Source organism: Megalobrama amblycephala, linkage group LG3 (genome assembly GCF_018812025.1).
Source record: "Megalobrama amblycephala isolate DHTTF-2021 linkage group LG3, ASM1881202v1, whole genome shotgun sequence".
Classification (NCBI taxonomy): Eukaryota; Metazoa; Chordata; class Actinopteri; order Cypriniformes; family Xenocyprididae; genus Megalobrama; species Megalobrama amblycephala.
The window spans coordinates 56,932,679-56,948,401 of NC_063046.1; the positions used below are offsets into that span (position 1 = coordinate 56,932,679).

The 15,723-nt window shown below is 37.2% G+C and overlaps 1 protein-coding gene across 6 annotated transcripts in view; it reads left to right on the plus strand.

Annotated features, from left to right (window-relative positions):
• The window catches only part of LOC125265746 (phospholipid-transporting ATPase ABCA1), a 222,834-nt gene that overhangs the window by 55,512 nt on the left and 151,599 nt on the right, over positions 1–15,723 (plus strand). For 5 of the 6 annotated variants that reach the window (XM_048186163.1, XM_048186162.1, XM_048186164.1 and 2 more), the window contains 2 exons: positions 822–908; positions 4,710–4,932. In XM_048186163.1, the coding sequence (XP_048042120.1) occupies positions 822–908; positions 4,710–4,932 (310 nt within the window). Of the gene's footprint in view, positions 1–821; positions 909–4,709; positions 4,933–9,554; positions 10,069–15,723 lie in introns of those variants that run through there. The other variant, XM_048186167.1, reaches the window with a different exon arrangement.

The window sequence follows — 15,723 nt, forward strand, 5'->3', positions numbered from 1 at the left end:
TGAGGACATGAATGCTTTTTACAAGTTGAAATCACTTAATTGCTGTAATTACGACATGGTGTGAATGCACCAGTGCTATTAAATTCAACATTATGATCACTCTCAACTATTTGAGTGGTACTATTCTATTTGACACAAACATGTTTCTCATACCAAAAGGTGTCAGATAGATTTGTAGTAGTTTGTGATTTATAGAGGAAACTATGGAAAGGTTACAGCTGCCCTTGGCCTTTCCTATGTGTTCAACCATTTGTTCTTATATTCACATTTAAGACATTTATCATCCACTCTCATTCTGAAGTGCTTCGGATTCTCTGTAGCTCTGGTTTGGTTTTGAGGATGAGAAGTTGAGAGCATAAATGTTCTCCAGAATGAATGAAGAAAAAGCCATTTGCAGCGTAATCCCCTGAACAGATAAATACTTCAACACACACAATCACACACACACACTCTCTCTCTCTCTCTCTCTCTCTCTCTCTCTCGACTTCCCTTTTGATTCTATTTGAACCTCCCTTTCCTTCTAAAGTAATCGCTATTGAGTGTGTGAAGGTCAAAGAGATAGACACAGAGATAGTGCTGGCTAAGAGGCCAGTGAACGGGAGTTTATTAAGGTTGTTTTAACTGCCTGACATCCCAGGCTCTGAGAATAAATTCTGAAAATCTAATGATCTTTATAGATTGAACCCTACTTTGCTTCAGTTCAGTAATACAGTCTTAATCTTTGGCTCCGTGAGGCAGAACCCATGTAATACACAATTAAGCTCAGAAAAAAATCAGTAATACTAAAATGAGTTTTTTTTCTTCTCCTTTTTCTGATTCAGCTTCCATTAGCACTGGGTCTGAACCGGCTCGAGGCGGCCACACTGATGGCACAAACCAGCGGTCACATCGCTCCACTAATGACAGTGGTGAGTTTTATGTTTTGGATGAATGGACTATGCTTTCCATCTTTTACAAATGTAAAATATTATCCAGGAATAGGATATAGTGTATACCACTAGTGTGTCCCATGAAGTTTCACATTAGAGGCACAAATCCCACGATTTGTCTTGCGAAACCTATTAGGTATGTTGGATAAACAAACGTATCTTCGCACCAACTAAACCCTCTCTGGAAGATAAGTGAATACTGTAGTCGCTTTCCATTTCCACTGTTAGCAATGTTTTTATAAGGATTTTTATAATTATTATAACAATATTTATTTATTTTAAGAACAATTAATAAAAAATGTTATTTGATTAATAATAATACAAATACACCTATTTAGACATCCTATAGTTTGAATCCTAACAGGATTTGCTGAAATTGTAAAGCTCATAAATAATTTATAGAAAACATCTTATATAGTCTAGATTAGTTTTTTATTTGGATTATTATTGTAAACTAAAATGTGTTTTAGTGTGTGAAATATATTTTAAAATATAATTTATTCCTGTGATGTCTTCAGTGTCACATGATCCTTCAGAAATCATTCTAATATGACAATTTGCTGCTCACATTTCTTACTATTATCAATGTTGAAAACAGTTGCTTTTTTATATTTTTGTGGAAACCGCAAAACATTTTTGACATGATTCTTTGATTATCTCTTTTTTTTATGGTACTTCATTATGTCATTTCCATTGCTATAGAGCATAACATTCAGGTTATTTTCTCCATAAAGAAAATTACGTTTGCAAAAATTGTTCAAGACACACCTATCATGAAGCTGTTAATCAGTAGCACATTCTCCTGTAGAAGTCGATATGAATTTTCATATTCCAAATGAATATAATTCTGAAGAGAAATCCACTAATTATGGTTACCATGGATACAGGGATTGTGCATGAAGTGCTCAGCAAACTGCACTCCCATAATCCATTGCGAATGACGAAATGGAGTAGCATAACCTCCAGTGGGTTCAGATGATTGCCAGTGAGTGCACCAGTTTTCCCAACTTCCTCAATCAGACTGAAGAGCCGTCATGTAAACACCTTGAAGCCCCGGGTATACTTCACTTTCCGCAGTCGCGTCCGCACGCCTTTCAAAGTATACTAAACCAAGGATGCGCGTGGATGACAGAGTTCGACACATGCACAGTGCAATTTTTTCTATACTATTACCAGACAACCGGATATCCAGATATATTAATTGATTTGATAGAGCTTGAACCCAATAAAGTTTCCATGATTGGATTGAAAGCGGTAGTGCAGACCTGAAATAATTAAGCGTGCTTGAATTTGACTATTTTCTGACAATTATACTAGCATAGCTCCCCTGACATTATCATGGTGGCATTCTCCGGTTTTGAATGCGGCAACTGATGCACTGCGTATGCACTGAAGTTTTGTTTGTAATGTACACAAATATGTGAATCAGATTGCAACGTTCAGATTGCAAAGGGTTCTTATTCAGAACTTTGAAAATATTAAATCGGATTTGGATTTATTCCTATTGAAGAACATTTGTGCATGTGAACTTGAGAGATCCTGGAAGCATCACTCCGCAGCATGAGGATGATTGCTTTAAGGGTTAGTTCACCCAAAAATTGAAAATTCTGTCATTAATTACTTACCCTTGTCTCGTTCCACATCCGTAAGACCTTTGTTCATCTTTGGAACACAAATTAAGATCTTTTTGATGAAGTCTGAGAAGTTTCTGTCACTTCATAGAGATCCAACGCAACTACCACTCCAAGGTTCAGAAAGGTAGGAAAAACATCATTAAAGTACTCCATGTGACTCCAGTGGCTTAAACTCAATTTTATGAAGCGATGTGAGTGCTTTGTGCAAAAAAAATAAAAAATTACCACTTTATTTACAAAATAATATTATCCAAAGCTTGTTTACACAACGATGTCAGCTATCACGTGAGCACAAAACGCATGCTCTCGCGAACACATGCGCATGTGCGTTGAGTTGACTCGCGAGTCTGAACACAACACGCATGCGTTGTGAAGCTCTTGTGAACGCGCGCTGCAGATCAATATTTTTGTATGTAAAGTGGTAAATTATATTTTTTTGCACAAAGCTTCATAAAACTAAGGTTAAGCCACTGGAGTCACATGGAGTGCTTTAATGATGTCATTCCTACCTTTCTGGACTTTGGAGTGGTAGTTGCATTGAATCTCTATGGAGGGACAGAAAGCTATCAGACTTCATCAAAAAGATCTTAAATTTTTGTTCCTGAAGATGAACGAAGGTCTTGCAGATGTGGAACGACATGAGGGTGAGTAATTAATGACAGAATTTTCATTTTTGGATGAACCAACCCTTTCATGATTGCTTTTATAATCAAGTAATTCATATCAAGGAATTGAATTATTGAGCTTTGCTTTGGGACATTGTGAACACAGACAATCAAATATGAGGACCAGAACTAAATACATTTTATAATCATTTTCAAGGGTTTGGTATTGTAATCTCTGTTTCGGATTCAGTTACGTCATTTGCAATGCTTCATGGGAAGAGTTGTTCATTTCATCACAAAAGAACTGAAGTAGTCTTGTATGGTACTATATTTTACTTTACTTTGTTGCAAATCAGTGTGACTGCAATTTGCATATAGCATTGCAAATCAAATCTCTGTACACTCTCAAACTACAATAAACTTTAAATGTATCATATATTTTATTGTGTATTATAAAACGTTATAATAAATACCTTTTAAGTCAATAGGTATATATTGTGCTATTCATCTGAGAGCTGGTTGGTTCGGTTCAAGGCTTTGAGCTCTGTAGTGAAAACATTTCTGAATGTGGAAAAAATGAATGGGAATATACTTCAGGAACCAAGGGCACTGAAAAAGTGGGCCATCACTGTTGTGCTCTATTACCCATGCTTCCTGTGCAGTCCATTACACTGTTTGCATGCAAGCGGCTATATAAATAAAATCTGCTGGAAGTTTGCTGGAAAGTAATATACCGTCTCATTTGGTATTAACACAACAGCTGTCACCTCCGTTCTGAGTGAACAGGCTTTATGTCTGTTATGCTCGTTAAGTGAGACTGAAACACAGTTTACGCTTTTTGTTTCGATTATGAAGGTGCTGTCTTAATCACGCACCAAAAACCATTTCACCTTTTCATGGTTTGGGATTAGCGGGCTTTGCCGCCAGGCCAACAGATGCAAAACACAGATGGACTTGTATTATGCAGACATGCCGTGAACTAGACATGCATGGCATTAATTAATGTCATTACACCGTAATATTCAGTTATGAGATGGACAAATGTTCGCCAGAAGTGTGTATGCAGTATACTTTCTAAAGATTTTATTGCATATTCCTGTACAGACAAAAATACAAAAATGGTGTTGCAAAGAAACAATGGTTCACAGATCACAGATAGTGTAATGTAAATGCTTCATAAAGAAAACAAAGCAAAATAACACAACTGTTCAGAAATGTATGTCATTTATTTATTTTATTTGTTTAAATGAAATTAATGCTTTTATTCAGCAAAAGCACATTAAATTAATCAAAAATGACAGTAAAAACACAGTATATTAGAATGGATCACTTGACACAGACTGGAGTAATGTTGAAAATTCAGCTTTGCATCACAGGAATAAATTATATTTTAAAATAGATTCAGAAGAGTTAATACTATTTTACACTATTTTTTTTACTGTATTTTTGGTTTAAACATGCAGTCTTGGTGAACATAAGAGTCATTTCTGAATGTGTATATGTGGAGATATGTTTTATGATTTTTTTTTTTTTCCACACAGATGTCTAATTTTGGGTTTTCAGAACTGTTAAGTGCAGCGGACACTTTGGACTTCAGGTCTGATCCATTTGGAAGCCTCAGTCAGCTGATGTGTGGAACAGACTCTAACACAACATCCAATAACACCAGAAGAGCTGCTGTGTGGACAGTGTCAACAAAATTAGACCAAAAGAACACACGGGCCGCAACAGCTGACAACACCAACACAACCAGCACTAACACCAGTAAGAGCTGATTCTTAAATCTAACACAACAGTTTAAATCAGATTATGCCTTTACCAGTAGCAATCATTGTGTGACAAATTCAGGGCATAGACTGTAAAAAAAAGATGGACGCCGCAATGCTGCTTCCTTTCATTGTAATGAACTGAATGTAAAACGTACGACAATGGGCGTTGACATGTTATGCAAAAACGTCAGTTTGGAGCCTGGGCTTGCGCAGAACGAATCGTCAGTGGAGCCCGGAGGCGGAGTCGCAGTATCAAACTTGTGCCAAGACAACTGCATCATCATTGATGTATTTTAAATAGGCTATATAAATTATACACAATTTAAAATTCTATCTATAAAATAATAGGCTATTCTGTTTCTAGAGCAATAATATTATTGAAAAAGCAAATTCAGTAGATAAACTCTATATAATATGCCACTAGAAACAACTCTAAAATGTCAGAAATGGTCCTACCATTTTAAATCAAGTTAAACTAAAGTTACAGGAGATTGATTGCTGTAATTAGAGTAGGCTATCATTAGTTTTGTCCTGCTAATTATTATTTTATACCCATACAAAATAATTAGTAACTGCCAGATAACGATCACCTGCTTTTTCCCGTCATGGCTAACGTTAGGTGTGTTATCTTAACTAATAACATTTATTAATTGGCTTATGAAGCCCACATTTAACTTTACCGAAAAAGGTTCAGTGATCCGTCAGATCCTATAGGTTGGTTAGTACAGTTTACTGCTGAACAGCTCATTTTGTCAGCGTGAAATAACACAGAAATCGAAAATTTATATTTATATATCTTCTATCTCCCCTCGAAGCTCCGACAGTCCTCAGAGAACCTGTCAGTCACAACTGTCAATCATGAAGACACGCCCCGTTTCTAAGGCATCAAATTGCTAGCTAAAATCAAACTTATTACAAAAACGAAAAATTTTATTTATATCAGCATGATAACAACTACCTTAAATGACCAAAACCATCTTTCGGAAAATTTTAATTGAAGCGTAATTTATTTTTATGTTTTGACTCAAGTCTCGTTCTTTTGAATGGAGAGGGCGAGGTTTATGACCTGTACTGCATCCAGCCACCAGGGGGCGATCAAAGAGCCCACAGCTTCACTTTTCAGGATGTTTGAGGCACACCCAATTCAGGGCCATACCCACTTGTAACAAAGTTCGTAGATAAGGAAGAAGGAGGCAGGAACCAGCGAACGTTCAACAAAACTTTAATATAAAATAAACAAAGAACAAGACCCTCGCGGACATCTGCCGGCCACACAAACATAATAAAACATAAAATAATATCCAGGCCTGGTCCTCTCTCGTCCTTCACTTTGGTCGCTTTTATGCTCCCGGAGCTCCTCCGTGAGAGACTCAAGGCCAGTGCGCCTCGCAGGTGGAGCTCATTATCTCTCGCTCATTATCTCTCTCCCGCCCTGCTCGTCACACCACTATTGAGGTCCCCAAGGTCAGGACCTCAGTATTTTCTGAGGTGTATATAATAAAGTTTGTCAAATAATTGCCTAATATAAACCTCATCTGAACTTTTAGCGGTCAAACTCTGCTCGTCAATGTCAAAATGTTTGCGATGACCACTCAAATTAAAGTATGCAGGCTTTATGTTCACAGAAGCTGAATGTTGATCATAAATTCCAGCGTGATGCTTCAGTAAATGGTCATAAAGTGCGAGATAAGATGCAATTAGCTAAAATCAACATTTAATATTTGTCAGCTGTTTTACAATAGAAATGTTAAACGACCGACAGAAATATTTAGGGAGGCAAACTAATAAACTTTTGTTTAATTTCACTATTTTTAGTTGAAAGTATAGGCTATAATTACGTGATTCCTTGTAATTCGTAACTTTCAATGTGAAGAGACGAAATATTAACAAGGCCGTTCATCATGCATAAGAAAAATAATAAATGTGCATGCACACTCTGAAACAAGCCCAACAACACAGATGAGAAGCATGGCAACGGAACAAGTGAAGGAGGCGCGCTGAATGAAAATGCATATTCACTCTCTGACAGTAGGTGGCGCTAATGGAACAGCAGACATGCAGCTGTTACCCCTGTAACCCCATAAACAAAAGCAGCTGCGGTTCTTCTGTTTCTGAACAGCAAACAGCCATTCAAATTTTAGCATTTGCTTTGGTGTTCATCACAGCACCAAATACTTAATAGACTACTTAAAGGGTTAGTTCACCCAAAAATTAAAATTCTGTCATTTATTACTTACACTCATGCCATTCCACACCCGTAAGACCTTCGTTAATCTTCGGAACACAAATTAAGGTATTTTACTTGAAATCTGAAGGCTCTGTGAGGCCATCATAGGGAGCAATGACATTTCATTACTAAAAACATATTTAAATCAGTTCATGTGAGTACAGCGGTTCAATATTAAAGGTCCCGTTTTTCGTGGTTTTTTGAAGCTTTGATTGTGTTTATATTGTGCAATATAACATGTGTTCATGTTTCGCGTGTAAAAAAACACAGTATTTTTCACATAATTTACTTATCTGTATACCGCTGTTTCCACTGTCATAAAAACGGGCTGATGACTTCCTTGTTCTATGAAGTCCCTCCTTCAGAAATACGTAACGAGTTCTGATTGTGCCAGCGGTTCCTGTGTTGTGATTCGACAGCAGCTTAGCGCTCCTTGCCCGGAAAGGTCACGCCTCTTACCATAACGTGGAGATGCGTGCGCTGGCCGTTCGATGTAGGCGACTTCTGTTAAATAAAATATCTCGCTTGGCATTGAACTTTGAGCTTTAAAATTGTACAGATTTTATTTATACTCTAACAACAACATTACACACTAACTAAAGTTTGAAACATGGGATCACAAAGAACGGGACCTTCAATATTATAAAGCGACGAGAATATTTTTCGTGCGGCAAAAAAAAACAAAATAACAACTTATTTAGTGATGGCCGATTTCAAAACACTGCTTCATGAAGCATCGGAGCATAAATGAATCAGTGTTTCGAATCTGCTGTTCGGAGCGCCAAAGTCACGTGATTTCAGCCGTTGGCAGTTTGACACGCGATTTGAGTCATGATTCGATACACTGATTCATTTATGCTCAGATGCTTCATGAAGCAGTGTTTTGAAATCGGCCATCACTAAATAAGTCGTTATTTAGTTTTTTTTGGCGCACCAAAAATATTCTTGTCGCTTTATAATATTAATATTGAACCACTGTACTCACATGAAATGATTTAAATATGTTTTTAGTACCTTTATGGATCTTGAGAAAGGAAATGTCATTGCTCCCTATGAAGGCCTCACGGAGTGATCGGATTTCAAGTAAAATATCTTAATTTGTGTTCCGAAGATTAACGAAGGTCTTACGGGTGTGGAACAGCATGAGGGTAAGTAATAAATGACAGAATTTTCATTTTTGGGTGAACTAACCCTTTAAAGACTTAATAGGCTATTTATTATTAAACATTTGTTTACACTTTTTTTTCAACAGTGCTTCTAAAGCATTTGTGAATTTTAGTTGATGCTAATTTCAATATTTACTAATGCATTATTAAAATCAAAAGTTGTATCTGTTAATATTAGGCTATTTAATGGACCTGAGCTAACATGAACTAACAATGAACAGTTGCATTTTTATTAAAAGGTACATAACACACACAGTTTCTGCCAATGTCATGTTAATCTTTAGTACCTATAAAGTACTATTGCATCCTTCATATCTCCAAAGAGTCTTTAGTTTTATCATATTAATAAAAGATACGCTGTACCGATTCTTTCCGAAAACAGCCGAGCTCCTGGAGTCGTGTCGTGGTCGGAGCTAAAGAGTGACGAGCATGTGCAGCTTTTGTGTAGTGATCGTCTGCAAGCTATTGATGGTCAGCTAAACAACTGTATTTAAACACACACAATACACCATCGCATTACCCCTGGATAACTTTTCATTTTGGTTTGTGTTGTTTACATTAGATGCACTTACGTGCAATTGCTAACAAAACAGACATTTGATGCAGTTTTTCTTAGCACCTGCGGTTCCGACTCATGACCGTGATCTTTTATCGCTGTTACCACTCCATCTTTCATTTTCAGATGATCTGTAAATTCATTGTCGAACTGGGTCTTGTTTATAAAGCCATAAGCTCCGATCCTGAGGGCTTGATCAGCCACGGGAAAAACATGATATATTCTCCATTAGGGTTGTAACGGTATGAGATTTCCACGGTATGATAACCGTCTGAGTAAACATCACGGTTTCACGGTATCACGGTATACGGTATTTAACAATCAATTTTTATTTATTTCATCAATTAAAATGACCAATAAATTAATTAAAATGTTTGTTTTCTCTATTCAGATTTCAATAATCAAAAACAATCAAATACATTTAATAAATTATTATGGATTAGAAATTGAACAACTTTTATTAATAATTAAAATTCAAAAATTCTGCTTTGACTTAATTCTTCTGGCTTTTATTTTTTTAATACAAATATTATCAAAAATGATGGAAATTAAATTAACCTTTTTTATAATTATTTTGAAAAGTACATTCTATTTAACAACCATAATAAATTTGTCAATTTCTTCGAGTTAAAAAGTGGTCTTTTATTTTGACGGGATGGAGTGAAGAGCTTTGAGTTTCAGTGTATTTGACAATGGTTTTTCTCAAATAAAATGATGAAATGCTCATTAAGCGCTATCTCAGAGCAACCGTGGATATGTTTGTGTTCATGTCCTCTGATAACGAGACGGCAAACACTTAAAAAACAATAAGAGCGCCGCGCATACTTAAGTATGTAGTACACGAAACAGCGCAGTTCATTCACACAGGCAGACACTTTAAACAGACAAGATATATTTATACAGCAGTCTGTTTGCGTTTAATATTCAAAGACCCCGCCTAGACCATGTCGCGATTTGATTTATTGTACAGCTCTGCTTTCGTTTTATTCATCAGTCCAACAAATCGCGCGTTTTTACCTGACATCGCTGCGTTATACTGTACATTCCATTTTCATGACTGGATTCCGGGATTCCATCACGCACATCATACGACCTAAGTTATAAACGGAACATACCTGCATCTACACGGATGGTGTTCTCGAAGATAGGTCAACATGTTTGATGTGTTTCCTCCTTTTGCAGGTAGGCCTACTTTGCGCCCGCTTTATTTTTGGATAACTACACTCGAGGACAGCCCCGCGTTTGTTTTTCTATATCTAAAGTATTCCCATACTGCAAATTGTAACTTATTTTTCAACGGGGCACAGAGAATAGAAATAGCAACTTCTGTCTCTGACATTGTCTGCTGTATGTGTGGGTGTGGAGCAAGTTTAGTTAAGTGGAATGTTGTTGCGCAAGTGAAATTCTGCGTCTTGATTTTTTTTTTTTTTTTTATACCGGTATATCGTTCAAGCGGCAACCTCCCCCTTTCTCTCGTGAAGCCAATACGGAAGTAACTTAAACTGCGATTCATCGACTGGCCGCTAGGGACAGGCTCCAAAAGAGAGCAGAATCTCATAGAGTCCCATGTTAAATTGGCCAAGTTTATAGCAGAAAAAAACATGTTTACAAGTTGGTTCAAATTGTGGTTTTGGTCTATACTGCTATTTTTGCCCTTCATGACAACTCTGAGGGGGGTGAATTTTTTTATAACTTATCCGTTTAAATTATATTAAGCCTTAAAGTTCTGCATAATTAAGGGCGTGGTCACTTGAGTGACAGGTATATTGCGCTGCTGTCTGTGAGCCGTCATGTTACCTCAGCTGCCGCTGAATTTGGCATCTCAGCCGTATTTGTGCTCGATTATTTTATACAATTATAAAATATGGCTTGCTGCATAATATTCGAGACTGATGTGTGTCTGTGTAGATGTGCATGCATGGGGAAGAGACACAGAACACACGTTGTTGGATCGTGGCATTGGCTGAAAGTTTTGGTTGTGAGATTTACTGCAATGACAATGGCGGGAGGATATCAAAATCCGACAGCACTGCTTGGATATTATAACTAAAACTGCTGCACTATTTTGAAAAAAATATACTTTGGACACAGGCTCATTTGTTTGTTAGATACGATCGTATACAGTTTTACAACATAAACACTGCTCAGATTGCATCCTTTCTTGAAGAACGATGACAGAGAGCAGATCATTCAGAAGAAATGTGACATGTTTTTTTGTTTTGCAATGGACATTCATATTTTACCCAAATGCCACGGATTGGATTCATCTCGCGATCTCTATTTCATTATAAAGGTATGAAGTCCCATTTGATTTTCCATGTTGTTATTTGCACAACCAACACTACTGGTGTTGGAGCATCTATATCTTAAAAAACACCGTAGATTGACAGTAAACCTTTAGAACATTCTGATGATAAAACTTATCTTCATTAATATTTTAGATCGTATCTTAGATAGATATATAGCTCCTTTGCTGCTAACATGGTCACGTCGAGCTAGGCAGGCGTGGTTTCAGCAACCAGTCATATCAGCTCAAACCACCTCCCCGCCTCTTTGCCCATTTTCAGTTATCCGGGAGTGACGTGCGGTGACGCGCAGCTAAGATGGCCGCGGCCTCATTTAGGCGTCAAAACTGCTGTTCAGAACTCTATGGGTGACGTCACGGACGCTACGTCCATATTTTTTTACAGTCTATGATATCGTTACAACCCTATTCTCCATTAATTTTAACCAATAAAAAATTTATTGCAGGGTTAAGCAAGGTTATTTTTTACTCACAACCAAAAATACACTTCTTTGGTGACATAGTTGATTTCATGGTCTAAAAACAAAGTGACAAATCTTTCTCGAGCCAGTCCTGTACAGCACTGTTGGTGACTTCCGGAACCCGAACGAAGTGCATTGATGGGCGTGCTCTTGCTCTCTCGCTCAGGGGTGCGTTTCCCGAAAGCATCGTTGGTGAACTATGGTCGCAAGTCCCATTGAACTCTATTGGTAACGACGGAACTTACGACCATAGTTCGCTTTGGGAAACGCACCCCTGGTTGATGTGTGTACGCGCTTTTCCTGGAGAAGTGCTCATACAAGAAATTCTGCCCTTTATTACGTCATACAGGGCCATACTCGAGAAAAAGAAAAAAAAACTTTTCGAAACTTGTACGAACTCTGAAGGAGTGTATTTGGCACAGAAACACTCTGTCATATGTCCAACTCATTTTTGAAACGTTTGCCATGTTTAGCAAGAGAATCCAACTTTTTAACAGTGTAAATAAGTCAGAATGCATGAAATAGGATTAGACCCCACTTAATTAGATCCCTATATTATTATACCTTATATTAGATCCCTAATAAGTACTCTTTTTAAAAGTATACACTTATGTACTTTAAAATTATATGATTGTGAAGCTTTATGTAAGAACCAAAATTAAAGCCATTATTCAGTGATACTTTCCCACTACGTTGAGCTGTTCCATTCCCACTAGATCATTTGACTTCAACTTGAGAACCGGATCAAATGAATCCACAGTACTTTCTGACTCAGCAGAAGGTTTGAGTCGCATCAGCGGATGCTGTTGATGTTTCTGATGCGGTTTGTTTGTTTACAACGTCTCGTTTCTCGCAGTGCTTGTGTGTTTGTACAGAGCACATCTGTGTGGCTGAATATCAGGAGGACTGAGTTAATTAGTGACTCTGTTGGGCTGTTCCGTTAATTACCTTCTTTTTGAAACTCCAGTAAATAGGATTGGCTGTTTCTCCCCGAGCGCTGCCTCGGCCTGCTGTGGCTTTCTGTTGTTCTGACACCACAAATAACAAAAACCATGTTGCATTGTGCTCTATTCTGTTTTGATGGCTTTTCGGCCCTGTTTGCATGCTAATGGGATCGTGCTTTCTCTCTGAATTCTGTGTGCCGGGATTGTACACAAGCGTCGGTGGGAATCCAGACAGTGAATGTGTCAGTCGACGAGGCGCGTTGACGTCTCTCTGGTGGGAGTGCAAACAGATGCATTATGAAATACAGATTGTGCGTTTGTGTGTCTGCTGTACATAATGGGGAATTTAACGCCTTTATGAGATTCGGGTATGCAGTTGATCTTTCAGTAAATCTGCAGAACGTTTCTCTGGTGTGTCGTTGGATGCTCTTGCACTAAAAAAAAATATCAGTAAGTGCCACGGAAGTCATATGTCGGGAATCAAAGTGATTGCATCTCAAATGCTGTTTAATTCTCAAATGCACTTATATCAGTCAAGCAGTGATTTGTTTTTCATTCAGATACATATCAGGCATACACTGGGACTGTGAAATATTTGTCTTATGCAGCCAGTGATTTAAATGGCATGTATATTTTAGTTTTTAGTTTTATTAAGAGTCTTATTTTTCTAAAAAAAAAAAAAAACTATTTTCATCTACTGTGGTAGCAGTATCAGATTAAGGTTTGCACAGTTTGAACCATTATTTAGTGGTGTTTATTTTAGTGTTTGTAGTGTTGTAAAATAGTTAAAAATCATTATCATTAAGTGAAATAAAGCATAAATATTAGATGAAAAACTTGGGGAGCTATTATGCCCCTTTTTACAATATGTAATATAAGTTTCAGGTGTCCCCAGAATGTGTCTGAAGTTTCAGCTCAAAATACCCCACAGATCAGTTAATATACCATGTTGTAATTTTTGAGTGGAAGGAAAAACATGCAGTTTTTGTGCCTGTATCTTTAAATGCAAGTAAGCTGCCGCTCCCCACCCCCTATCCAGAAGAGGGCGGAGCTTGTACAACTCGTGCATCAGATACTCTGCCAAAAACCAAAACATCTCTTTGGTTTTGATTATCATATCTATCATCTCCAATCTCACGTAACATTGCAATTCTTCCTCTTCATGAATAATTATTTGCATGCGTTTTAAAGCCATAACAGTTTAAATTTCAGATATATGATTTTCTAAGCGCACATCGTCCGAAGCACGCGCACAGAAAGCTGGCTGTCAGACGGCGCATCCTGTAAGTATTAAACTGATTTCTCTAAAAAGTCTTGGTGGACTGTGTACAGCTCAATCAGGGGAGGAGCTAAGCTAATAGGGCAGATTCCGTTGTCAGTCGTGGGTGGGGCTTCCCCTACTGTTACGTAAGAGTAGAGAGAAATCTGGAATTGCTTGTTTGTAGAGATTTATGGGGATTATAAAAAAGGAGTGGGTGGATTTTTACCATCATAGGCTGGTTGTTTACACACACTGTGGAAACAGATCTTTGTTCAAACACCTTTATACAAGTGAATTTTGCATAATAGGTCTGCTTTAAAATAAAATGGAAACTGAAAATGTACAAATAAAAGCTCAAAATATGCATAATACATAATATAATAGTATATAAATAAATCTGAAATAGCACTGTGTGCTTGATATTCTATAGGTTTTTGTGTCTGCTGCGTGATTTTGTTTTTGCTGATGCTCAGGCTAATGTAACATCATATAGTTTTGAGGAGAACTGATTTCATTATAGTCAGTAGCCCGGGGATTGAGACTGTGCTCACATCACAAACAGTGGTTTGGGAATGTCATGATGTAGCTGTACATGAGAGTGAAGTTGGTGATTTGTCATCCTGTGATGCATTTCATTTGTTTTGCATTTATTTCAAGAGGTTTAGGCCCACTGAGATCAAGGCTTTTCTGTGAAGCGAGTTCAGCAATGTGCAATGAACAGACAAAAGAAAAGCATTTGAAAAGGTAAAAGAGTGTAGAACTCAATAAATAAAATACAAAACAAGCAAATCGGTTTTTATTCACATTGACCTAGGGCAATATTTATAAATTTTACCCTCAAGATTCTCAGAATTCAAAGACTGAACCTTTTGCTCTTATTTACAGTTAAGAATAGGTTTCAGCTCAGACCAGCAGGGATCTTAATCTAGTTCGGTTGTTCGGATTGTGCATATCAATCGATAATGAACTTTGTTGTTGACTATTGTCATTAGCAGTGTTGTGGAAAGTTACTTTTAAAAGTAATGCGTTACAGTGTTAAGTTACTTCCTAAACTCGCTTTCTTCCAGGCCTTGCAGACTAAGCTGATATCAGGGGCAACTACATTATTAACACTAGCAATCACTAATTCTAAAATTGCCCACTCCCATAACAAAAAGCAATTTTTGTAGTCATAGATGAACATTCAAAACATATCACACAGTACACAAAATTGTATATTTAAGAAACTATATTATTGTTTAGCATCTACATTTGAGCAGATTCAAGAACACGGTATTTCACATTAAACACTGGTCTAAACCAGAGATGTGTGCTGCGGCTAATTTGACAGTCATTTAAACGGAAGTTTTGTAACCAACTAGTCGACTAGTATAAAGTAAGAAACCCCCTAAATGCTTGTGCGTATATATGATCCATTTGAAACAATCAAACAGTCAAATCCCATAATTAATGCCGCTAAAAACAAGTCATAAATATGCAGTACGCTTGCCTTGTGTTGTGACTTTTCGGAAGCCTTCTCCCTTATCAAAACTGAGTGGGAACATGTCTGTTGCTGTCGTCTCGGAGATATTTTTTTTTAGAGTTGAAGTGAATGACTCGATGAGCATTTGCTTGCTTCAACTATCACACCTACATCCATGTGCTGAATATGGTTACGCATGGCTCCAGTGGAATTATGCCAGTTTGACGTCTCACAGCTTCCATAAAACTTTTCTGGGTTTTTTTTCTAAGTCCAAATTCTCCCATGCCTTGCTTGTCTTTCGAGTGGTCATTCCTGAGCTTGCCGCGACTCACATGAAGAAAACACATGGTAAAATAAAAAATAATAATAATAAAAAAAAAATGTAAAATTAAAATACCTCTTAA